General features: G+C 36.7%; 1 protein-coding gene across 20 annotated transcripts in view; it reads left to right on the forward strand.

Moving 5' to 3' along the window:
• The window catches only part of prkag2b (protein kinase, AMP-activated, gamma 2 non-catalytic subunit b), a 91,823-nt gene extending 77,878 nt beyond the window's left edge, over positions 1 to 13,945 (forward strand). For 4 of the 20 annotated variants that reach the window (XR_223171.6, XR_012390915.1, XR_001795980.4 and 1 more), the window contains 8 exons: positions 3,755 to 3,800; positions 3,973 to 4,027; positions 4,116 to 4,242; positions 8,011 to 8,176; positions 8,327 to 8,364; positions 9,635 to 9,781; positions 10,995 to 11,222; positions 13,441 to 13,920. Coding sequence is in view for 8 of the 20 variants with exons in the window: in XM_073923782.1 (XP_073779883.1) it covers positions 3,755 to 3,800; positions 3,973 to 4,027; positions 4,116 to 4,242; positions 8,011 to 8,176; positions 8,327 to 8,364; positions 9,635 to 9,781; positions 10,995 to 11,111 (696 nt within the window). In the remaining 12 variants the exon portion in view is untranslated. Of the gene's footprint in view, positions 1 to 3,754; positions 3,801 to 3,972; positions 4,028 to 4,115; positions 4,243 to 8,010; positions 8,177 to 8,326; positions 8,365 to 9,616; positions 9,782 to 10,994; positions 11,680 to 13,440 lie in introns of those variants that run through there. The other 16 variants (XM_073923782.1, XM_073923781.1, XM_073923797.1 and 13 more) reach the window with 13 other exon arrangements.
• Positions 13,946 to 25,963: the final 12,018 nt, after the last annotated feature.

Here is a 25,963-nt window from a genome sequence, read left to right on the forward strand (position 1 = left end):
ATAATTTAAAGAATTACAAATATCGGATATACAAAAATACTTTTATTATAATCTGCTTAAAATAGGTCAATTTATTTATTTTTTTTGCTTTTGACGAAGCTGCATTCAACTTAAGCTCAATGTCGGCAATGTCTTTAAATAAATAATATATCTAGGCCTATTTTCATTATTCATTAATTATCATTATTCGTTTATTATTATCTACAATTGTTGAGACATAAAATGAGATAGTAAACTTTAATCAACAACGAAAATGTAAGTAAAAACAGAAATAAAAACATAAATGAAAATGTCTTGTCTTAGTCCTGTCAAAATAGCAAACACTGAACATCTCTCTATATTTAGGTTAAAAGACTGCTTTATTTATTTATTTATTTATTTATTTAAGACTACTTATTTGTACTGAATGTTTATGCTTTCATTTTAGTTGCAAAAAGATCAGAAATTGATCTCGCACTCACAGGGAAAAAAGGCAATTTTGCCACACATGACTTGCATCGCTCTCATGCCAAGTATTGAGGATAAATTCGCATTTAAATGCTGCTTAAAATAAAATAAAACTATCAAAAAGCACATTAAAGACTTTAATAAAAAAATTAAACATTCATAAAGGAGTATCTTATGGAAAAACACCACGGGCTCTGCTTTCGGTTTTAAAAGAATCAAGCAGCTTTAAAAATATATATAATTTGCTGAAGAGAAATGACACGAAAAAAAAAAAAAAAAGATTAAACATATCGGGAATGTTAAAAGATCGGGAATGTTAAAAGAGGAAAGAAAATTCCTCTTTGATATATTCTTTCGACTCCGATACATCAGCTAAGATTATGAATGACGGAGTGTCTCTACTGCTTCAGCAGCGTGTCCCGCTGGTTATAAACGATGAGGCGGAGAGAATGCGCTGCTTAGTGAACCTAACGAGCCATTATTTTAATTCTATATTCGTGAAGAATGAGCCAACCGCATATGCTTAGTCCTGTTGGTCAGGACTCTGCTTTACAACTTATTACAATAATCACACTTAGCTTTGCCATCGTTCTTCACATGTTGCCACTCAGCACATCTTGCGCTCCATCTTTAAACAAATGTTTACATTATTGAGGTGCTCTCCGGCGGCGAAGTTTCTGGCAGAGTAGCGAGTGAAAAAATGTGCTTGCAGAAATTGGAATCAAAATTTAAATTATATAACAAGCATCGTATTCTTTCTAATCCTCGCCCAGTTTTAATACAAGTTGTGTTTTTTATATTTGTGGCTGTGAAGTTTATTAAGAATATATAGGCCTATATATATATAGCCTACTTTATTTTTTTTTATACTTTAAGTGATCTGCTTGAAGTAGGTCACGTTTATCAATGGTAAGTTTTAGCCTAAGTTTACATCAATAACATAATGTGCATTGTCCTTTACCATACAAAAAAAAAAAGAAAAAAAAACATTATTATACATAGTTGCCTGTAGCCTATTAAAAGGCCGCAAATGCATTAAAAGGCAAGCGCATATCTTAGCCTTGAGTTTGTTCACACTCTGCCTGTATTAACATAAATGCTGTATTTTAATATAGCTTATTTTGATGAATTAGCTCTAACCTTTGACAGCTTTTTCTTCTTTTTCCGCGGTTATGCGGCATTATATTTCACACACATATGCAAGGTGACTGAATATGAAGTTAAAATACAAAACATACTGAGCCATAAGTAAAAAAAAAAAAAAAAAAAACAGTTATAGCTACTTTAAAGGAGAACATTGACGTTTTGAAAAAAAAAAAAAAAAAAAACTGAACAGAACTGAAACTAAATTATTAAAAATAAACCTGCAAGACTTAATTTATGTCCTGCGGCAAAAATATTTTTATTATACTTTGAGTGATCTGCTTAAGGTAGGTCAATTTATTTTTCTCAGTGTTTCACGTACTGTATGGCAATGTCTTTAAATAAATAATTTATTTAGGCCTATTTTCATTATTCATTTATTTTCATTATTCGTTTATTATTCGTTTATGTACAATTGTTGAGACATTAATGAGATAGTAAAATATAATCAACAACTAAAATGGAAATAAAAACAGAAATAAAACCTAAATGAAAATGTCTTGTCTTAGTCCTATCAAAATAGCAAACACTGAACATCTTTCTATTTAGGCTGCTTTATTTATTTATTTATTTATTTATTTATTTATTTATTTATTTAAGACTACTTATTTGTACTAAATGTTTGTGCTTTCATTTTAGTTGTCTTTTACTTCTTCAATTCTATTTTCCAAAACGAATCCTCTTTGCACTTAAAAAGTTTACAATAAAGCGTGTTAACAAATTTTAAATTATTAATGAAGGAATTATAATGCTTTGACTTATTGTTTAATATCATTTACAAGCACAGTAGCTGTATGGGCTATTTCTGTCCGTTCGCATCCCGTCCCTTTGCGCCCCCTGGCGGCTCATTCACAAACTGCGGTCATACACTAAAAACAGAGCGGCACCTATTTCAAACGGCGGCGGTACAAGCCGCGGCGTTAATAGCCACTTTGAACTCTCACCTACTGTAATAAAATCCCATTAAATAGCCTAAATAAAGCAATATAAAACTAACAAAAGCTAAACCAATTTAGGTATATACAATAGCCTACATAAATCAAACCGTTTTAAAGCCATTTTAAACTTTTATTTTACAAAGGCCTCAAAGATTTTAGATTTTTTCTTAAAACAATAATCACCGAAGAAGGTTTGAAATATTATTTATTAAGTATTTGGATACGATGATATTAATCAAATCATGCAAACATAGCATTTTTGGGTAAGTGAAAGCAGAAAGGTGATCTTTTTTTCTTTAGGCTAGGCTATCTTTTTTTCTTAAATACATGAAGAGCTTTATTAGTAGATAGCTGCTGAGCGCAAAGGAATATAGACTATATTTTATTACTTGCTCTTATGTGCTGAAATACTTAACACTTTCCTTAAATATTCTTAAATAAAGGGGGATCACCTTTTAACTCTCATAGTCTATAGGGAAAAAAATAATGTTTCAGGTCTCTCCAAAGCATTTGGGCTGAATGTGTAATGGCGTCTTTCTAAACGAGGATGTTATAAAATACATTTTTTTTTTTTTCTGTCTTTACTTACAGAGAATTTTTGTGGTTTTATATTATGGATTGGTGCGCTCAATGCGATGGGTCCCTCCATTAGTGACGAGACCACTCGATTTCGATGGCAACAGTCAGTTGGCTAGTAAATGATTATGATGAATGAGAACACACAGGCCTGTGCGTATAGACATATAATGTAATGCTGAACAGTATTGGGTCTGTTTGTTTCGGTTGTCTTTATTTGAATGGTTTCGTGATGATGTGATGGTGTGTTTTATCTGCCTGATTCCCGCTGAAGTGGGCAGGTTGTGTGACGTTTTGATTTGGGGGACGTTCTGGGGGCGGGGTTTGCGTGACGCGCTGCGAGCTATAGCCCGACAGTGGAAACACAACATTATTTCAGCCTCACTGCTCAACCTGCCGGGCGATTGGCCCGGCCTAGCCCGATTAAAGCCCTGACTTGCACTGGCCCAACAGTGGAAATGCGGCTATTATCACAATCACCCAACCCTGGCTAGCAGTACTTTAAATGGAAAAGAGAAAAAAAATCTCAGCATGGACATACTCCTCAGATTGTAGTCCTTTCATATAAACTCTAAATGAATATTCAGCTACTAGGATGAATGTTTGTCTATTTCAACATTTCGAGTAATTTTTTTTTATATATGCCTCAGGTGCAAATATATGCGCTGGAGGAGCATAAAATTGAGACTTGGAGAGGTAAATATGCTCTTATTTTCATTTGCAATTCACAGCAGAATGTCAAGCAATAAACATTTCTATAGATTTTTTGTTATTGACTGAAATTCACTGAAACGTTATTGCTAGCTTATAAATATGAATCTTTTGTACTTTCTTTATAAAAGGTTGACTTTTCTATTTATACCAACAGAACTTTACTTGCAAGAAACATTTAAACCCTTAGTCAACATATCTCCAAATGCAAAGTGAGTCATTGTATCATTTCAGAATTTCCTGAGCTTGCAGAACTTTTGAAATGTTTGATTCCCTGTAACTCTTTGGGTTTTTCCCCAGTATATTCAATGCTGTTTACTCACTGATAAAAAATAAGATTCATCGTTTGCCAGTGATCGACCCGGTCACAGGAAATGCCTTGTATATCCTCACGCACAAGAGAATCCTGAAGTTTCTTCAGCTCTTTGTGAGTATATTGTGCCACTTTCTTTTAGCTTGCTGATCATTTTATGAAGAATATAATCGCATTTTATTCACACTTTATTTTGATTTTACCCCTGTAGATAGTCTGCTGACTAGGGTTGTTCAGATACTGATACTAGTATCAGAAATATTTTTTGCATTGTGATCGGCAAGTATTTGAAACCATATACCGGTCCAATATCATTTTTTGTATTAAGACATATGCCTGCTAGCTTTGCTTAACACTGCAAACCTAGATAAAGTTAGTACTATTTCATTTTTTTTAATTCAGAATTTAAAATTTTAAAGAGGTTATTTTTTATATTATTCATATTTATTTTTTATATTTCGTCATTTTTTGTACAGATTTTTTATTAGTGAATAAATATGATTCATACTGTAAAACTTTTATTCATTCATTTTCGGCTTAGTCCCGTTATTAATCTGGGGTCGCCACCGTGGAGTGAACCACCAACTTATCCAGCATATGTTTTACTCAGTGGATGCCCTTTCAGCTGCAACCTTTCACTGGGAAATATCTATACACACTCATTTACACCCATGTCCTTTGGACAATTTAGCCTAACCAATTCACCTATATCACATGTCTTTGGACTCGGTCATGCAAACTCCACACAGAAATGCCAACTGACCCAACCAGGCCTTGAACCAGCGACCTTATTGCTGTGAGGCAATTGTGCTACCCACTGCGCCACCGTGCAGCCGACTGTAAATCTTAATAGACTTTTATCAGTTTATGGTGTTTGATTTGTGACTAAACTGGTTCCATTAAAGTGATGACTCGGTGGTCGACAGATCTATCTGCAGTCTTTATAAAACAATGGGTAAAAGACAAAATGTCAGAGTTAAGGGCAATCCAAAATCAGAGATCAATGCCAGGCAGGGGTCAGGGTAGGTAGCAAACAGTTGTAGTCGATAAACAAAAGGGTCTGAAATTACAGGCAAGCACGGAAAAATGTTCCATAATGACAGCAAGGCAAATTAAGACTTTACAAAGTTCAGTGGGCAATGAGGAGAATAAAAAGGGCTGGGGACTTGGGTCTAGCCAGACCCAAAATCAGTTCTAGGTATGAGGGTTCTGGGGAATTGCATCCTAATGGAACCCAACTAGAATTTGGGCAGTAGCTTCCTCTGGTGGTGCGAGAGGGAAAGAGCAGGTGTATAATTTACAACAATATTATCACTTTTTAAATGTCTGATAATAAAATGTGTGATAATAAAAATGAATGGAGAAGTCTGCAGCACATCATAAATTCTGTCAATTTATACAGGGCTAGTAGTATACACAACTGTTTCTTCAATTACACACTTAACTATCATTTCAGTACTTGGTATTGCCAATACCCTGAGCACAGGTATCAGAACAAGTAGATACAAGTTCATATCTACATACTCTCATCAGGGTGCTGTAGTATATGTATGTCTTTTAAATGTTCCTAAGCAATCATTACAATGTCTAAACATGTGGTCAGTAAAGTGTGATCAATATAGATTGTAAATATTCAATATTGTATTAGTAGACATGTAACAAAAACCCTTGAGTTTTTAGTATACAACTAAGAGCTTTTTTAGTAGTCTATAGGTGTCTATAAGCAGCAACACAACATTTCAACAGATTTTTAACCATATATACTTATGTATTATATAATTAATATTAATTACACACTCATTCACTCTCGTACACTACAGACAATTTAGCTTACCCAATTCACCTGTACCGCAATTCTTTGGACTGTGGGGGAAACCGGAGCACCTGTCCCAATGTCATGGAGGAGCAGCTGGGTGTTCTCGGTGTTCACCTCACCAGCACATTTGTTTCCTCCAGCGAAAAATGTAACTCTTAATGAACATTTCGCTATTTTTATTTCAAAATGAACTACCAATATTAAACACTTTACAGTTTGTGTGGCATTAACTATACCATACAGTCTTGTACAGAAAGGTTAAAAACAGTGACAGAACCACTTAGAGAATGTTCACATTTTAACTGTCACTGAGTCACTGACAGAGATAGAAACATCAAGTGTTGTCTAGTATTTAAAAAAATACTTCTTATTTTTATTTATAATTATCATTCAGATCGAAAAAATAAGTGAATTAGGCTGTAAGTTTAAAAAGATGTATTTATATGTATGCCATTTAATTAGAAAAGTGGCAGTTTATTTATTTAATACATGGAAACAAAAAATGCACTTGAGTACAGAAAGTGTTTTTTACTCCAAGAAACAGGTGGGTTGAGTCTATTTGGCTTATTTAGAACTCAAATGGCTATGCCTGTCTATGCAATATAATGGAATACTAGTATACAACCCTACCACATTAAACAAACAATTTTAAGTGTATTACTATTAAATTACTTATTAATAAATGCAATATAAACATTATATGTAAATATCTATTTTTTTTCTCCTCATAAGGAGCTGAGCCCCCCTAAAATGAAAATCCAAAAATTACCCCTGGTCAGCAGACTATCTATAGGAGGACCATCAAAATAACGTGTTACCCATATTCTGAAAAAAAAAAAAAATGGCAGCTGTTGTGACAAACTAGTCAAAAGGTACAGTGTTAAAGCCTTTTAATTCACATTTCAATCCTTATCCCAGAGTGAAAAGTCTGCACAATGTTTAGAAAAAATAAAAAGCAGTATTTATTGAATAGAAATATAGGAAACAGAAACTGAAAGTCAAATTGAGTGAGTATAGCCTAAAACAAGCAAAAAGCAGCTAACCAAGTAGTAAACAAACTTACCTAAAGCAAAAATCAAACTTCGCTGAGCTTCTTTTCTCAACCATAACCAGGAGAAAAGGTATACAAAAGAAAATAAGGCAAGTGTCAAATTAAATACACAAAGTAATAACCACAGAGGAAGAAGGCACAATAATGTTATCATCTACACAGTGTTACAGTCTAACACAGCTTACACAACTGGAATTAAGAATTAATCCAACAACAACAAACAATATCACAAACCAACTATTACACTTAAAATCTGGGGAGAAATGTTCCACAGCTCAGTAGCTTCAAAAGGCAACATTTATACCTATAGCACACAGTTTCAGTCAGGTGTAGGGATAATTTACAGTTTAAACCTAAAGAATGACTACTCTTTCAGATGAAAAAGAGCCAGAGTCAGTGTTATGTGTTATGAAAACCTAAGGTTGTATCTTTGTACACTAAGCTGTCTTAATAAACTAGTTCAAAACTGTTATAAACAGCATTCAGACTATCTTGAATAAAAAGTAAAATCACTTTAAACAGAATTAGCACATATTAGTAATACCAAAATCACTTTAGACAGTATTAACACATAGCAATACAAATAGGAAAACAATTGTACAGTTGTTTCAATCATCAAGCCCTTCAGTTCCACTCGAGGTCTCCGTGACCTCTGACCTGGTTTGGTGGCTCCTGAAACTAAAGTTACAAAGAGACAGGCAAATGCACAGAACATCGTTACATTAAACAATGTGTTAACTTTATTCATTATTCAAATAATCATATTAATAAAGTAATGAGAAAAGGGATAAATGTTGATCCATGAAGGGACGGATTGGAAGGCAGAAATCATTACAGGCTCATAATGATTAGCAGCTTGGAGCTAATTCACCTGAGAGCAGGGCAGAGAGAGAGAAACAGAGTGGAGCACAGCACAATATGCCTAAACATGAAATTATGATTTGGTCTGTAACATACAGAAATGTATTAAGAAACTCTGATCATCCTTGTGTGTCATGTGTGTGTGATTATGTAGGTGTGTGAGATGCCTAAACCAGCCTTCATGAAGCAGACCCTGGTGGAGCTGGGCATTGGCACATACAGCAACATTGCCTACATTCACCCAGATACGCCCATTATTAAAGCGCTGGGCATGTTTGTGGAGAGGAGAGTATCTGCCCTGCCAGTTGTGGATGTTACTGGTAATTATTTAATTTATTTATTTATTTTTATTTTTTATAAATCGATGTACTGCAATTATTGTTCTGTTTAAGCCCTTTTAGGAAACCAGTTTTCATGTGCATTTCAAAATTAAATTCTTATATTTTCTTTCCATCTTTTTCTTCCCAAAGGAAAGGTTGTGGACATTTACTCCAAATTTGATGTCATTGTAAGTTATGTCTTTACTATAGTCCTTAAAGTTACAGAGTTGGTTTAAAAAGAAAATATGTAAATAATCACACTTTTATTCTTAAGATCTTTTTAGCAGTTCAAAATATGCAATCTTTCTACCGATTAAACAAAATAGGGATTTCCAGCTGGATTCTTTTTGTTTTTGTTACAGTTTTTTTTTTTTTTTTAAGCTCTGGGTTTTACTCCAAACTGATTTTTGTTTATTCACAGGGCTTTCTGTTTGTTTGTGAACTGCTTTGTAAAGTATTGTAAAGTTTGCACTTTTTTTTTCTTTTTTTATATATATCAGGAAATAAAAAGTATAGTTCCAACTTTAATTAAACATTAATTAGAGATTAAACACATCTGATCATACTAATTGAGTCCTTCGGGCTTGTTTGAAATAGGAATGTGGCCCTCCAGGAACTGAGCTTGACACCATAGGTTTAGAAAATCGAAAGTAATTAAATTAATTAGGTGTCCATGAATAGAATGATCATCAACAGGAATTGATTATGCAAATAGCTGATCATCCAGCACATGTAATAATATCAAAAGGTTTTATCACCCCAAATGCTGCTTTGAATAGAATAAAATTATTTAAAAAGCCTTAATGGTGCTGTATAGGCATGTAAGTTTTTACTTTTCTAAAGCATAAAAATACCATATGTTTGCAGATATTTAAGAAATATGCTAGGTGAACAAATTTGTTTATCTGAAAAACAAAGCTAAAGTCAGATATTTTGCTTTGAAAATGTGCGTTACGTGCCAGAAAGTCTGACATTGTTTTGGTCATTTAACCCGCCCAATGCCAGTTTAGCCAATTATATTTCAGCACCCCGGTTGTCTTAGTGGAAAACCGCATATTTTATTCAGTCAGTCAGGAAGGCTCTCAAAGTTGGCAAACCAAGGGTGTTACAGACTGTACCAAACAGCTAAGGCACTGCATTTTTTTAAATGGCAGTTTACATAAAGCCTAGTCAAATTTGGGCAGGTACGGGGTTAGGGATCTTTTTTTTTTACATTTTAAAGGGGGTATGAGCAAGAAAGTTTGAAACCCACTACTTTACAATAAGGTTGTACTTGTATTAGTTATTGTCAGTTAATCCATTAGTTGTATATTTATTTATCTTATCTGCAGCTGTTCAGACAACTGTTTAATGTTTAAAATTATTTATAAATCATTATGAGAGATGTATTGTTTTTGGTTGTAAGCGTATGTTGCTATAGCACTGCTCTATGTTCATTAGTGTTGTGGGTGTGTATAGAACCTGGCTGCTGAGAAGACATACAATAACCTGGACATCACAGTGACTCAAGCTCTGCTGCATCGCTCGCAATACTTTGAAGGAGTTATGAAGTGTTACCGGCATGAGACATTAGAGACTATTGTGGACAGGATCGTCAAAGCTGAGGTAAGATTTACTCAATACACACATCACCAATAGTAGCATAAAAAAATGTTAACAAAGGGTCATATATGCTTTATCAGTATTGGGTTGTGGCTGGAAGGGCATCACCTGCTTAAAACATATGCTGGAATAGTTGGCAGTTTTGTCTGCTGTTGTGAACTCTGAAATGAAGACTAAGCTGTAGGAAAATTGCTGAAGGAAATGAAGGTCATAGGTAGCCACTTCTCATAAAGTGTAGGGGTGTAACCCCGGTGTCCTAGACAATTTCCCTCCAACGGCCCTTAACCATCAAGGCCTCTCAATTATCATCATGCTCTCTCTCTCCACTTCTATTTTCATGGATGTAAACTAAACCAATGGTCCCAACGTATATCCTGTTTTAAATTTTAATTACAATTTTTGATTGAATTTTTGATTTACAATTAGATTGAATTGCCTCTTGTTACAGTTAAGAAATAGTTTGAGAACTAGCAGGACATGTTCATGGGCAAATGTCATGACCACATGGTCTAGCTAGTGTGTGGTAAGTGTACTTGCGCCATTGTCTAGTAGCTGCTGTCACATCATCTAAGTGGATGCTGCTCACTGGTGGTGGTATGGAGAGACCACCTCCTTCATGATTGTAAAGCGCTTTGGGTGTATGGTCATACATGATAAATGCGCTATATAAATACACACATTATAATGTGTGAATAGGCTGCAACAATGTTAGAAAGAAAGAACTACAGTCAGGATAAACAATTCTTACTATTCATAATGGACCAGACACCTATGAGATTATTTTGCATTATATATAAAAAAATTAAGAACAACCAAAGTACTTTGTTAATTTAATGCGAAATACGTTTATTGTCATTTTTTTGTGTTTGTTTTTTTATATGACAATCACATATCACACAGAGACATCACAGTGAAGTAATCTTAAATAATTGTGGATTTATACACTAAAAAAACATGTTATTAGAGTTTCAAAAACAGACATTTTAGAAGAAAACAAAACTCAACACCAAGCTCAGATATTGTTATGAAATAGTTTTCAGTTTAGTTATTTGGACTATAGACTAAGTTAAAGAATGCATTTTCATATTCCATTGCACTGCTTTTCTTTTGTTGTGTTCTTTGTAAACATGGACATCATTGACTGTTGCTCTCCCACATCAACATTAGCTGTGTTCAGGTTAAATGACCTCTGAATGTGTTTGTGTAAACTATGCAGGTGCACAGACTGGTAGTCGTGGATGATAATTCCAGCATTGAGGGCATCATCTCCCTTTCTGACATTCTGCAGGCGCTGGTACTCACCCCCGCAGGTATAGACGCTCAGAATTCCTAATCCAACCCTCCATTTCACTTTCAATCTCTCCTCTCCACTCTTCTTTGGATCCATTCTACTTTCTTTGGATATCTGCAACTCGAGTGTCTCTTTCAGACCCCCTGAGGCAAGGTACAACATTGACCAGATTCTAATGGCATTTTCATGATTGTGTTGCATGAACCTGGATGTACAGTAGTCAACATTCGAAGTGATTTAAAAATGTTGTCCTAGGACAAAAATAGGTGTTGTTCAATAGTTTTAAAAGAACTTTGATGAAAGATGATGATCCACTTCAAATGTTGATTACTGTAGGTGTGTATTCTAGTGTAATAGACATCATGATGACATCATAATGCCGTTTGTCTGATAATGATATTAGTTCACAGACAGCTCATATATGACTGGGCTGACTGACAGCAAAATTGAAAAATAAAATAATAAAAATTAACTCAATAATCATTTTATTAGAGTTTGGAAATCAGCATGTCTTTAATGTGTTTAAGCTACAAATGTTTCATGCAGGCAATTTTTTTCTATCCTATCTATTATATGTTCTGATAAAAGTGAATAAAATCCACATAATGGCAAGTTGCATTCCTTCTTGTAAACTAATGCAAAACACAGCCATTTTACAGTAATATTTTTTTTAAATCATCTCTCAAACACATAATAAAATTATCTTTAAAAAATTATAAAATAATATATATATATATATATATATATATATATATATATAGTTCCTTTATTAATCTGGGGTCGCCACAGCAGAATGAACTGCCAACTTATCCAGCATGTTTTTACGCAGTGGATGCCCTTCCAGCCACAACCCATCTCTGGGAAACATCCACAAACACTCACTCAAACACTATAGACAATTTAGCCTATCCAGTTCAACTGCACCGCATGTCTTTGGACTGTGGGGGAAACCGGAGCACCCAGAGGAAACCCACGCGAACGCAGGGAGAACATGCAAACTCCACACAGAAACGTCAACTGAGCCGAGGCTCAAACTACCGACCTTCTTGCTGTGAGGCAACAGCACTACCTACTGCGCCACTAACAAAGGCTAATCTAACAAAATCATTTATGATAATGATCCAAAATTAGTACACCTAAATTGAAATGTTAGAGAAAAATATTAAACAAAAATGTTAAAGAGCAAAATTTAACAGAAACAAAATATAATTTTAGATATAATTTTAAATATATTAATTTATATATAATTTTTAATTATAATAATAATTTAATTATGATAATAAATTATATATATATATATATATATATATATATATATATATATATATTTTTTTTTTTTTTTTTTTTATTTATTTATTTTTTTTTTTTTAAATTTTGTAGTTTGTAATTTTTTCCCAAAATTTTGCATAAATTTAAATGTATGTTTCTAAAGATGTTTGGTGAATAAAATATTATTTTAATAAATATATCAGTTTAATAAATCTGTTTTGTTCAAATGCTCAAATACATTACCTTTAATTACAGATAAATGGATAAAAATATTCATTTTCAAAATGGGGTGTACTCAGTTATGCTGAGCACTGTAAATGTTTTATGAGTTCTTCCCTATTTCTTTAATAATTCTGTTACAGTTTGAATAGGATTTTTAATTATTATTGCTCTCTGATCACTGGCTCATGATATTTGACATATAATATGTAAAGAGTTTTCTTTGTGATTTTGTACCGTTGTTGCATAACATTGCCTTAAAGCAACAAAAAAAAATTTCGGGGTTGGGGTGGGGGGTCAAACCAAAAACAACTTTTAACAATAAAAAGTTCCCAAAAGAACCAAACAATCATTTGGAATAATATTTGTCATGTACCATTAAAATATGTACAGTAGAGGGTTACAGTATCGAAATACGTTTACCAGCTCATGGTAAATTGTTACATCACTATCTCTAAATATGAGCTCCTATCATTATTATTATTATTATTATTATTATATTTTATTATTATTATTATTATTATTATTAGGTATGCATGTCAGGAAATGTATTATTATATTTTTTACAATACATTGTGCTTTAAATTATTTAATTGACTAGAATCAACAGTAATTAACCAAAAATATATTTAATTTTTAAATGGGTTTCCAGTAATTATTTAGGTAAAAATATAAATAGTTTATTTTTCATGCCACTATCTGTTTATGCTTTTAGGTTTTTAACGGAATTGTTCTGTTTAGTGATTAGTGTATGAACTTAAAACATTGTTCAAAACAGAGTTACATTGAGTTCAATATATGAGTGTTTTAGCTGTTTTAAGTGTGGTATACACAGATTTAGAGATTTCTGTTTTCTTAACTGTATTTCATATTTTCTTCACAGCAGGACACACAAGATGAGTGAGTGACAAGACAACATTTTGTAGATGAATGAAAAATCATCATCATAGATCATCATTCCTAGCCAGATTCAGAGAAGAGGACAACTGTAGGTGTTCTATATCCTGATATAAGGACTGAAGTTGTGGTGGATTGAACGAAAGCATTAGAATCTGCAGCTGAAGGAACTGATGTGATCACAAAGCTCACAATATTGGACATGTTTATGGTTGGCCAGTGGTGTTAATGTGTCGCTGTGCAAACTGTGCTGTGCTGATGGTTGAGAGCCCCTCACGTAATCAGGCACAGTGAGGAACCAGACACTGAATCTACTTTTAGTTAAGTGTCTGAACTTGTAAACTATCTTAACTGAGAATTGATTATAAAGCTTAGCAGAGACTCATATGGGTGTGTAGGTTGTGGAAAAGCAGGTTTTAGATTCTTGAGCGACAGGTAACAATTGGTTCAAAGGCATAAATGGTTTAAACAAAAGAAAACTTTTTCCTCACAATATGTATTTATTTATTTTTAAAATACTTATATAATATAATATAATATAATATAATATAATATAATATAATATAATATAATATAATATAATATACACAAAAATACATCCATGTATTTTATACTATAAAAACTGTGGCTTATGTGGCCTGCCTTATTTCTTCCCAAATGTCAAAAGACCCTGTTTAAGCATTTGTAATTATGAGGACACAAGACATGTCCTCATAAACCACTTCAATATAGTACAACTAGGTCATATCCATGTCATTATACAATTTTGTCTTAATAAGCCACATAAACAAGTACACACGCACACACAGAGAGAGACTTATTTTTTTTTATCATTGTCAGAATGGTGTGGAATACATGTGCACCAGCTGTCTTGTGCACTAGAATAGTATGAATGTAAAAGCTTGCATTTGCAAAATTAGCCTACATTTTGCACCCTAGTGATATGCTGATACTGTCATATCCTGACAGTGACATGAGGTACTGTCAATGCAATATGACATGTAATGGGTTAAAAACTGAAAAATCATGTATGTTGTGAATGCATTTTTTATTACTGCCGTCAATGTAAGTTAGGGCTGTTAGGTCAAGATAGAAATATATGTACATTTTCACACAGAAATAACAAATGTTTTTATGTTGTTGAGCTAAATACATTTATATTGCAATAATATTTGTCTGAAAATTATTTTGCAAACCTCTCAATGTATATGACACAGTGTTGCTAAATGTGGTAGTTTTGTCTGCTCTATTGGAAAAAACAAGCATTTCCTTCTGTATGTACCATTGATTTGCCAGTGCATGGCAATATGTTTCTGTTTTTAGCTGTGTGTGAAAACAATCCTTATCTACATGGTGCACTATATTGAGAATCAGACAATTTTGTAGTGATGTCAAAATTCTGAACATTATTTTGAATATATATATATATATATATATATGAAGTCACAATTATTAGCCTACTTTGTTTTTTTTGTTTTTTCTTTTCTTTTTTTCCCAAATGACGTTTAACAGAGCAAGGAAGTTTTCACAGTATGTCCTATAATATATATATATATATATATATATATATATATATATATATATATATATATATATATATATATATATATATATATATATATATATATATATTTTTTTTTTTTTTTTTTTTTTTTTTTTTTTTTTTTTCCTGGAGATATATATATATAGGGGCGAGGCAGTGGCGCAGTAGGTAGTGCTGTCGCCTCACAGCAAGAAGATCGCTGGGTTGCTGGTTCGAATCTTGGTTCAGTTGGCGTTTCTATTTGGAGTCTGCATGTTCTCCCTGCCTTCGCGTGGGTTTTGTCTGGGTGCTCAGGTTTCCCCCACTGTCCAAAGACATGCGGAACAGGTGAATTGGGTAGGCTAAATTGTCCGTAGTGTATGAGTGTGTGTGTTAATGTGTGTGTGGATGTTTCCCAGAGATGGGTTGCGGCTGGAAGGGCAGCTGCTGCGTAGAAACTTGCTGGATAAGTTGGCGATTCATTCCGCTGTGGTGACCCCGGATTAATAAAGGGACTAAGCCGACAAGAAAATTAATGAATGAAATATATATATTCCACAATGGTACATTAAACCTTTTGTTTGTTTGTTTGTTTTTGTCTTTAAAGTTAATTATTTAAATTGATTCTTTTTGTAAAGGTATTACCACAGGGACAACTTTTGTACATTTTCTTTCTGTGTATGAATTTGCTCAAGGCTTTCCCAAATATTATGTAATTGTTTTAACGCTGTGTAAAAACAAGCATTTTCATAACATATGCTCCATGAGATATTAAACATTTCTACATGCAGTATTGCCTTAACAAATATGGGAATGTCATGTAGACATACAGTTTAAGTCAAAATTATTAGCCCCCTAGAATTATTCGCCCCCCTGCTTATTTTTCCCCAATTTCTGTTTAATAGAGGAAGATTTCTTCCACACATTTCTAAACATAATTATTTTAATAACTGATTTCTAATATCTGATTTATTTTGTCTTTGCCATGATGACAATGAAAATATTTTACTAGATATTTTTCAAGACATTTCTACACAGCTAAAATTGACATTTAAAGGCTTAACTAGGTTAATTAGGTTAACTAATCAGGTTAGGGTAATTAGGCAAGATATCGTTTAACGGTCTTGGAAAAAAAATTGCTTAAAAGCGGCTAATAAATTTTACCTTAAAATGGTGTTTAAAAAATTAAAAACTGCTTTAATTGTTGCCAAAAGAAAACAAATAAGACTTTTTCCTGAAGAAACAAAATATTATCAGACATACTGTAAAAATTTTCTTGCTCTGTTAAACATCATTGGGGAAATATTTAAAAATCAAATAAAAATAAAAGGGGGTGGGGGGAGCTAATAATTCTGACTTCCACTCTATATAAACTGCTCAAAAAATAAAGAGAACACTTGGAATGTTGTTTAAGTGTTCCTGGCGGGAAAAGCATTTGCTGAGCCAAACATATGTCGGAATAGTTGGCAGTTCATTTCACTATGGTGACCCCTGATAAACAAGGGACAAAGCCAATGGAAAATTAATAAATATACAGTATATAAAATCATTCATTAGTCACCAAATAAGTAACTTAGTCATTCATTCATTCTCTTTTCGGCTTAGTCCCTTTATTAATCAGGGATCGCCACGGTGGGATGAACCGTCAACTTATCCAGCATATGTTTTACACAGCGAATGCCCTTCCAGCCACAACCCAACACTGGAAAAGACCCATACACTTTTGCATTCACACATACACAACGGCCAATTTAGCTTGTTCAATTCACCTTACCGCATGTTTTGGATTGTGGGGGAAACTGGAGCAACCGGAGGAAACCTACGAGGAGACAGGGAGAAAATGCAAACTCCATACAGAAATGGCAACTGACCCAGCCTGGGCTCGAACCAGCGACCTTCTTGCTGTGAGGCGATCGTGACACCCATAAGTAACTTTAAGTGATTTAATAATAATTGTATATTTAATTCATGCTGTGAAGTTTGTTTTTATTTTTATTTTATTTAACTCAATTCTTTACAGTTGTAGGCTATTATTTTTAGTTGTTTTAATTATTTATTTTGTTACTTTTTTTACCTATTGTATATGTCCAATTGTTTTTTTGACAGTGAAACTGCTCTGAGAGAACAGATTGAGGTGGTTCGAGATCATTTGAGATTTTTTATAAATTCGTAACATAAGACCCCTTACAAATATTGCTTGGGGTATTCAATTCAATTCATCTTTATTTATATAGCGCTTTCACAACATGGATTGTGTCAATGCAGCTTAACATAGAACTTCTTATTGAAACTGTGTCAGTCCAGTTTTCAGAGATGAAGTTCAGTCTGGTTTATGTAACAGAACAAACAACACACCTGGGGTGTGCGTAAAATAAAGACTTTTTATTGAAATTAAAGTCCTTAAAGGTAGGCTGCCACACGCTGAACATCGGCCGGTGCGCAGCACTGAAGAGGTTTACGAAGGCTTGGAGAGAGAGGTGGATGCTCGCAGAGAAGGTGACAGATCAGGTGAGCTGGCGTGAGATGACAACTCGGCTGGGGAGGAGATCCATGGTTGACATTTGAGAGCTGGTAGTCGTCGGGCAGAGCAGAATACAGGTGAACTCCGGGAACAAATAACATGCACATAAGACAGGACTCAACTAGACTAGACAAACTACAAAAAACTGTATTAGTGATAGAAGCATGGTGGCAACTATAATGTGATCATTCAACACAGAGAGTAATAATCTGGCACTGAGACAGGGAACACAGAAGTTGTTATAGAGTCACTAATCAGCTACGAGTGAAGGCAGGTGCCACAGCAATGATTGCAAATAGAAAGGATCTACAGCTGAGAGGGGAGAAAAGCTTAAAAAAGTAAGATAATTAATTAAATCAAACCTGGCCCATGACAGTTTAAATTTCATTGCTGAAAGTCCAAACACTGAAGAGCAAATTCATCGATGTGCAGCTCTACAAGTCTCAAATGAAGCAAGACAATGGTAAGGAACAAAACTTCATCAAAAAACCTACAGAGAAACCAGGCTCAATTGGGCACGACCATTGTTCTTCTCGCCAAGTTTCTTGTGCAGAGCTGCAGTCATGGCGTCAGAGGCTGAAGAACGCTGGATGTTCAACACAGAACTGCAGGTGTGAATAGGTCACCAGGGTTTTTCAGGTTGCCCACAAGATCAATGCGGAAACTTGTCTGTCACTGGGGTCTTTCAGAAATCAGTCTCATATTCTCCACTCCTCCATGACCACCACAGCATACACTCCGAATACAGACGGATCCAGGATTATGGATACCTCTGCAAGTGCTCTGTGGTTGGCATGATCTCTTCACAGGTCTTAGATCACATCAATGGTGCTGCAATATCTTTAGAGGCCTCGGGATGAGTATCCCCAGGTGGAAATATCGAAAAAAGAAAATAATTAGCGTAGCTGCTGTTCATAGTGTATTTAAACAAGAGCTATTACATATCAATGCAAAAATTATGTGCTATAAATGAAAATAGTAGTTATGGTATGTCTAGTGCATTAAGACAGGAGCAATACTCAAATACCTTAACTGGGTGGTAGAATAAATTGGGGTTAATGACTGTTTTGCATTTGGGCAGATTAAAACACTATAAAAAGTCTTCCATGGTTAATAAGGCATAACCGATAGCTTTTTTTAGTTAACATATTTTTGCCTTGTTGCTAATAGAGTAGAATTGTATCATTTAATTGTGCTATGTTACTTGCGCTTAGCAATAATATTACATGCTGTCTTCTGTGAACGTGTCTGTACCAACCTGCAACCATGTAAAATTCTTATTAGCTGATATTAAAAGTTGTACAAATATTGATCGCTCAGGCAAAAAAAAACAAAAAAAAAACTAGCATATAACGTGGCATGTCGCTCACACCAGCATCTGGTTGTGATTTTCAATTCCTTTTCTAGTTAAAGCATGCCATGTCTTCCATATGCATGAAGACAGGGAAAAAGGGAGATATGGAGCTCAGGGAATAGGAGGCGGATCAAGTGGGAAGAAGTCACTCCTCGGGGTACTGCTTCTCTTTCCTAAGTCTGCCTGCTGCACTTTCAGTCACCATTTGTTTAACCACATCATGATTTTCACGGATTCAACTGTGTCTTTTTGAAGAACGGCGTGAGCTGAGATCTGAGTCTGAGTTTGATGGGAAAGCTGGCCTGTGGGAGTAATTTTTACATGCATGGCATTTAGAAGGATGATGGATTGGAGAAGTGACATGCTTTGGGACGTCTTTGAAGTTGAAGGCACATGGTGAACAAATAATGCCCCCAGTGTATCTGTTCTTGTGTGCATAAGCACGTGTCCATCCGTTAAAATTCAACATGCTGCTTTTTGATTTGCTTTATATTACCTCAAAGAAACCACCATGAATCAGTCATTTCATGGAGGCAGAGGCAACTTAAATTTATTTTATTGAATCTCATTTTTTTGACAGGAATGACATCTTCAAATAATTCAATGGGGTCCTACAACTAATTGAAGTTTTCTGTAGAATTGCAGATTTAAAATTAACATATAGTGTCAAACCAGAGAACATGGTTTTCATTTACAAAGTGAAGTTTATTCATAAACTAATTTCGAGAGGATCACGTGCTTATGATTTATCACGTCCAGTCTCGTATTTGCTAATCACTAATCTTCCAATCATATGAGCCCTAAGGCACCATAAATAGCCTCAGTTTTCAGTTCACTTTCTTCGTTTGGAAGAAGCAGCTTCACCGTAGCCAGCTCCATTGAAGAACCAACTCTAAACATGCATGGACAACCAAAGCAGCTACAAGCTACAATCTTCAGGATCTTTGTTTGGAAGAACGCTCTGCTCTGCTCATCAACTACAAAAGCTACAAGCGCTACAAAAGCTACAAGCTACAAAAGCTTCAATCTACAAGCTCCAAGCTTCAATCTACAATATACAATCTAAAAGCTTCAATCTACATGCTACAATATACAAGCTACAACAACAATATTTACTATTACTATTATTTCAAACAACTCCAACAGCTTAAACAACAACAACAACAACAACAACAACAACACCAAAACCTTCCACTTCAAAGAGCATCCACAACGCATCTGTTGTGTCTTCAACCTAGTTCCCAGCAAGATATCAGCCAAAACTCCAAAGCTATTGCAATGAAACTGAACCCTCACCTTCTTCTAGCAGTACACATGCGATCCATCGTTTAACAGATTGTTTGCTGGAATGTGTTCAGCAGACCAGCAGCTCCAGCCATAAACAATGTTGAATTTGATCAACAAAATGGCCGCCAGGCTTTTTGGACCTTTTGCATGGCCTGACTGAAACTCCTTTAAGCCAATAGCTGTAAAGAGAAGCGTCATTGTCCAATGAGCTAAAAGCTTGGAGATGGTTCCGCCCTCTCTCTTGAGTCTGTTGCAAAGACCTTATGAATGAATAGGCCAGACACGCTTGTGAATTTAGTTAAGTTTATTAAAAAAAAAAAAATTTCTTTTGAAAAGATTATTACCCAACCAGTAAATATTAGACAGCTATTGGAAAACATTATGCCATCAAGCACAGAAGTCCAATTGTAATACGCCAGCGACTCATGTGTTGATATACAAAGCGTCATACAAGATTATATAGCAAGCCAGTCGGATGTGAAAACGGCAAAGATACAAACTTCCCACTTGACTGTTATAAATAGAAATTTAAACTTCACTATCACTTCACATGCTCCAGGACCACAGGACAAACTACACCCCATATCCTCAGCTCTCCATTCATCTGCCATCCCGTGGGGAGACGAACACCCACCCCTACCATCCTTGCACAGTGTATCAATGAAGCTATCGGACCATGCATTAACAAAAGTGCTTCAATTTACAGCCGCCCATGACCTTATTAAGATGCCTCGCATGGATATCAACTAAAACATTTTCATGTCTGCCATACTTGTATTATGTTGCAAAGATTTAATTTTTGATTCTCTCTGTTTTTCTATTTTAGAGATCATGACTGCTGGCTCCAGAAGCTGACCCTCATCCAACCTATTACACTCTACATCCTCTTCGCAAAGGATACATTCCATTTTCACTTTATCTAATCTATACTAACCCGCAGTCTGCGATCTCCGAACCTGAAACCGTCGATTATCTTATTAAAAAGAAATCGACAACAACCTTATGATTGGACCATTCAAGGCTCCTTCATTGGTGTCCATTGGTGTCGCTACTCAAAAATTTTCTGGCAAAAACGCCTTATAGTCGACCTTTCGTCCCAACACAATTGCTCTTTTCCTAACATTAACAGCACAATCCCATCGGACGAATATTCGCTTAACTACCACGACTTTGATCAAGTGATCTCTCTCTCTCTCTCTCTCCCTCTCTCTCTCTCTCTCTCTCTTTCTCATATAAAGATAGCCGGTCGTAACACCTGGCTAGCCAAAGTAGATATTTCCTCTACTTTAAAAAATCATGCCAATCCACCCAGACTTCTGGCACCTTTTTGGCATTTATTGGCGCAATCAATTCTATTTTGCAGTCCGACTAACTTTCGGATGCAAAAGCAGCCCAAAAATATTTGACATGATGTCAGAAGCATTATGCTGGATTCTATACAATAATTACGGAATTCCATACCTCATCCACCTTCTAGACGATTTTCTCATTATGCTCCCCCGACATCTCCTCCAGCCAAACACTTAGCGATCACCCAACAAGTTTTCGCTGATCTCGGAATTCCTCTAGCAGAGGAAAAAACTTCAGGTCCCAGTACTTCAATCGAATTTCTGGGCATTAATCTAGACTCGCATAAATTTCAAGCATCCCTCCCTAAAGAGAAAATCGATCGGATCATTTCTCTATCCCAAATCTTCCTCGAAAAACAGATGTGCACAAAACGAGAACTCCTATCAATTCTCGGTCATCTAAATTTCGCTACGCGCATCATTCCACAGGGCCGCCCCTTTATTTCCCACCTCCTTCAACTATCTACCACAGTTCAAGGTTTAGAAGAAATAATTGTTCTCTCTAAACCAAGTCGCGATGAACTCTGCTTATGGATATCTTTCCTTAAGCAATGGAACGGCTGTTCCTTTTTCTATAGCGACTTAACAACATCCCCCATCGACATTAACCTATACACAGACGCTGCCCCCTCAATTGGTTCGGCGGCTACTACAAAGGACACTGGTTTGCCTCAACATGGCCACCCCAATTCAATTCCATCCCAAAAGACCAATGTTCTTCAGCCCTATTTGAACTCTACCCCATTGTCGCAGCAGCCATCTTGTGGGGGGACGAATGGCCTACGTCTAGCATTCTCTTTCACTGCGATAATGAAGCCACAGTGCATTGCATTAACAAAAGGCGCTCTCACTCCCAAGCACTTATGCCATTTTAAGACGCCTTATCTGGATATCTGCTAAAAAACAATTTATCATGATTGCTGAACATGTACCTGGTTGCAAAAACCAAATGACTGACTCTCTCTCTCGCTTCTCTCTACAGAAATTCTGGCAACTGGCCTCGGAAGCAGACCCTCACCCAACGCCTGTACCTCCGTATTCAGAAACGATATTGCCATAAACCACCCACTTCATAATCTTCACCAAACTTCTCTATCTCTCATCCTGCAAGCAATAGCTCCTAGAACCCTCAATGCATACCTCACAGCATGGAATTCGTTCAAACAATTCCATATTCTACACCAACTTCCCTTCCCTGATTTTTCTCTTCTCTCTATCACTTCCTTTATATCCCACCTTCACACCGCAAATCACCTACTAGCCAGTTCAACAAAGAGCTACCTTAGCGGGATCCAGTTCTTTCACAAATTAATCCATGGGTCCCCTTCCGACGCCATCACAAATTCGCAAACCTCCCTTCTTATCAAGGGTATTCAGAAAAACCACCCCACCAGCCCTGATGCTAGACAACCCATCACACTCAAAATCCTTACCTCATGCATCTACACCCTTCGTAAAGGGTATATTTCCTCCCATACAGCCCGCACCTTAGATGCTATGTTTAATCTAGCATTTTTTGGGTTTCTTAGATGTTCCGAATTAACAGTTACATCTAAATTTAACCCTCTACTCCACCCCACCATCTCAGATCTAGCTTTGCAAGATAAAGAAACTATCTCTTTCCTTATCAAACTAAGCAAAACAGATCAAATCCAGAAAGGACACTCTATCCTCATTTTCGATATACCTTCACCTACTGGCCCATTCCAAACCCTCCTAGCCTATCTTAATCCAAGAAAATCTCAAGTAGCTAACCCTATGGCCCCGCTTTTTACTGATGACGCTAACCGTCCAGTATCTCGATTCTGGTTCCAAAAACACCTTAAAGAAATTCTTCGCCTATCAGGTTTTTCCCCAGAGCCTTTTTCCAGCCACTCATTCAGGATTGGCGCAGCCACTACAGCAGCCTCTAACGGGCTCTCACACAATCAGATCCAGACCCTTGGTCGCTGGTCTTCTGAAGCTTTAAAATCTTACATACGCCTCAGTAAATACCACCTCAAGGAAGCACAACAGGCTCTAACCAACCCCCAAGCAACTCCTCACACGGCTCCAACTCACAAAGGTACCTAATAGAGCCTCAACTCTCGCTAGAGTCATCCTAATCAAACTCAGCAGAAGCCTAATCGTCCACCCATGGCACCCCTACAGGTTTTGCCAAGGACGCCCCCCAAAGGCCATTACAGTTAGCATTTCAGCAACCTCAATTTGCTATACAGAGTACCTCCAAACTCGGACATCCACTGAGGTCGCTCCGAGCTCCAACTCTCGCAAGAGTTATACAAATCCTCTCTCCCACTCACAGATATCTATCTCTTCCTATCCGCAATCTACCCTCAAGCTCTGACCTCCACAAAGGTCGCTCCGAGTTCCAACTCTCACAAGAGTTACTCTCTCCCACTCAATACTACCTTTCTCCCCCTATCTTCACTCTACCCCCAAGCTCTGACCTCCACAGAGGTCGCTTCAAGCTCCAATTATCACAAGAGTTACTCTCTTCCACCCACCGCCTCCTACCACCTCCTAGCGCTTACCTCCGCAGAGGTTGCTCCAAGCTCCAACCCTCGCAATAGTTACCCTAAAACCGCTCTTCCACCCACTGCTCCCTATCCCCCTAATCTATACTCTACCCCCTAGCTCTGACCCTCGAAGGGGGTAGCTCCTTGCTCCAACTCTCGCAAGAGTTACCCTTAAAACCTCTCACGGCTAACCCCTACCTCACCGCTAACCAGCACCTCCCATCTACACGCTACCTCCAAGCCATGACCTCCGCAGAGGTTGCCCCTATCTACACTACCCTCAAGCTCAAACCTCCGCAGAGGTCGCTCCTATCTACACCCTACCCTCAAGCTCTAACCTCCGCAGAGGCCGCTCTAAACTCAAACTCTCACAAGAGTTACTCTCTCCCACTCATTGCTCCTCCCAGCTACACTCTACCCTCAAGCTCAAACCTCCGCAGAGGTCGCTCCTATCTACACCCTACCCTCAAGCTCTAACCTCCGCAGAGGCCGCTCTAAACTCAAACTCTCACAAGAGTTACTCCCTCCCACTCATTGCTCCTCCCAGCTACACTCTACCCTCAAGCTTCGACCTCCACAGAGGCTCTCCGAGCTTCATCTTTCGTAAGAGCTACTCTCCTCCACTCACTGCTCCATACCTTCACTCTACCCTGACCCCCGCAGGGGTCACTTAGAGCTCCAACTCCCACAAGATTCACTCAAAGTTCTCTTTACACTGCTTCAAACCACCTATTCTCCCCTTTTTCATAACCCTGAAAACCATGACCCCCGCAGGGGTTCCTTCAAGCTCTAACTCTAGCAAGAGTTACTAGAATCCTCTCTTCACCCTTATTAATCCTATCTAATTAATGCCCATGCATTTAACCTTCTTTCCTTCTATTATATCCAGCAGCCGGATATAGCTCTAAATTTCCTGCCTTTTGGGGGGTTTTTTCTTTGAATACGCGGCTGCTGTCCCGAGCGATTAATTTCTGCATTTTGGGGAGTTCTGAGATCCACCGAGCTCGGGCTCCCTTCTTGCTCTGCCAACGGGAGGAAGCCCCGGGCTCGAGGAGCCCTTGAGCTCGGGGCTCTTTCCCGGGACAGCATGCCAAATAAGCTTTGTAAATCATCAGCTAAGTGTGAACTCTTGAAGTGAAGTTTATTCATAAACTAATTTCGAGAGGATCACGTGCTTATGATTTATCACGTCCAGTCTCGTATTTGCTAATCACTAATCTTCCAATCATATGAGCCCTAAGGCACCATAAATAGCCTCAGTTTTCAGTTCACTTTCTTCGTTTGGAAGAAACCCCCCTCCTCCCCTATTCTCCTCCTTTACCTGCGATTGGGCGGCACGGCGGTCCAGTGGTTAGCACTGTGAACCACACAGCAAGAATACTGCCGGTCCTACTTCTATAGGACCGGTGAGTGTTTCTGTGGGGAGTTTGTATGTCCTTCCCGTGTCCGCGTGGGTTTTCCCCGGGTTCTCTGGTTTCCTCCCACCTCTGCCAACGGGAGGAAGCCCCGGGCTCGAGGAGCCCTTGAGCTCGGGGCTCTCTCCCGGGACAGCATGCCAAATAAGCTTTGTAAATCATCAGCTAAGTGTGAACTCTTGAAATGTATCAAGTTCCTACTGTATGTTTTTCAGAAATATATGGATAAGGATCGTGATTTACTAAAATAGCCACATTTAAAATTAGGCCTGAGGTATTTCTGAATTATTTGACAACTTTATTATTTGTAATTTATAAGATTCATTTATTGGACTATGCTTGAGACAGTCACACCACAATGCTTAAAAAATGTAAAACATGTAATAACACAGCCATTTTTATAACAAAATGTCAGATCCTCGGTCTGATTACCGGTTCATTCCTTGTTGTGTTTGTTAGTCTTTCCCTTTTATTCGTTTTGTTTTGATCACTCACTTCATGCATTGTTTTCTTCTTGCTTCCTCACCCATCCGCTCAAAATA

The sequence above is a fragment of the Danio rerio genome, chromosome 2 (assembly GCF_049306965.1).
Source record: "Danio rerio strain Tuebingen ecotype United States chromosome 2, GRCz12tu, whole genome shotgun sequence".
In the NCBI taxonomy this organism is placed as follows: domain Eukaryota; kingdom Metazoa; phylum Chordata; class Actinopteri; order Cypriniformes; family Danionidae; genus Danio; species Danio rerio.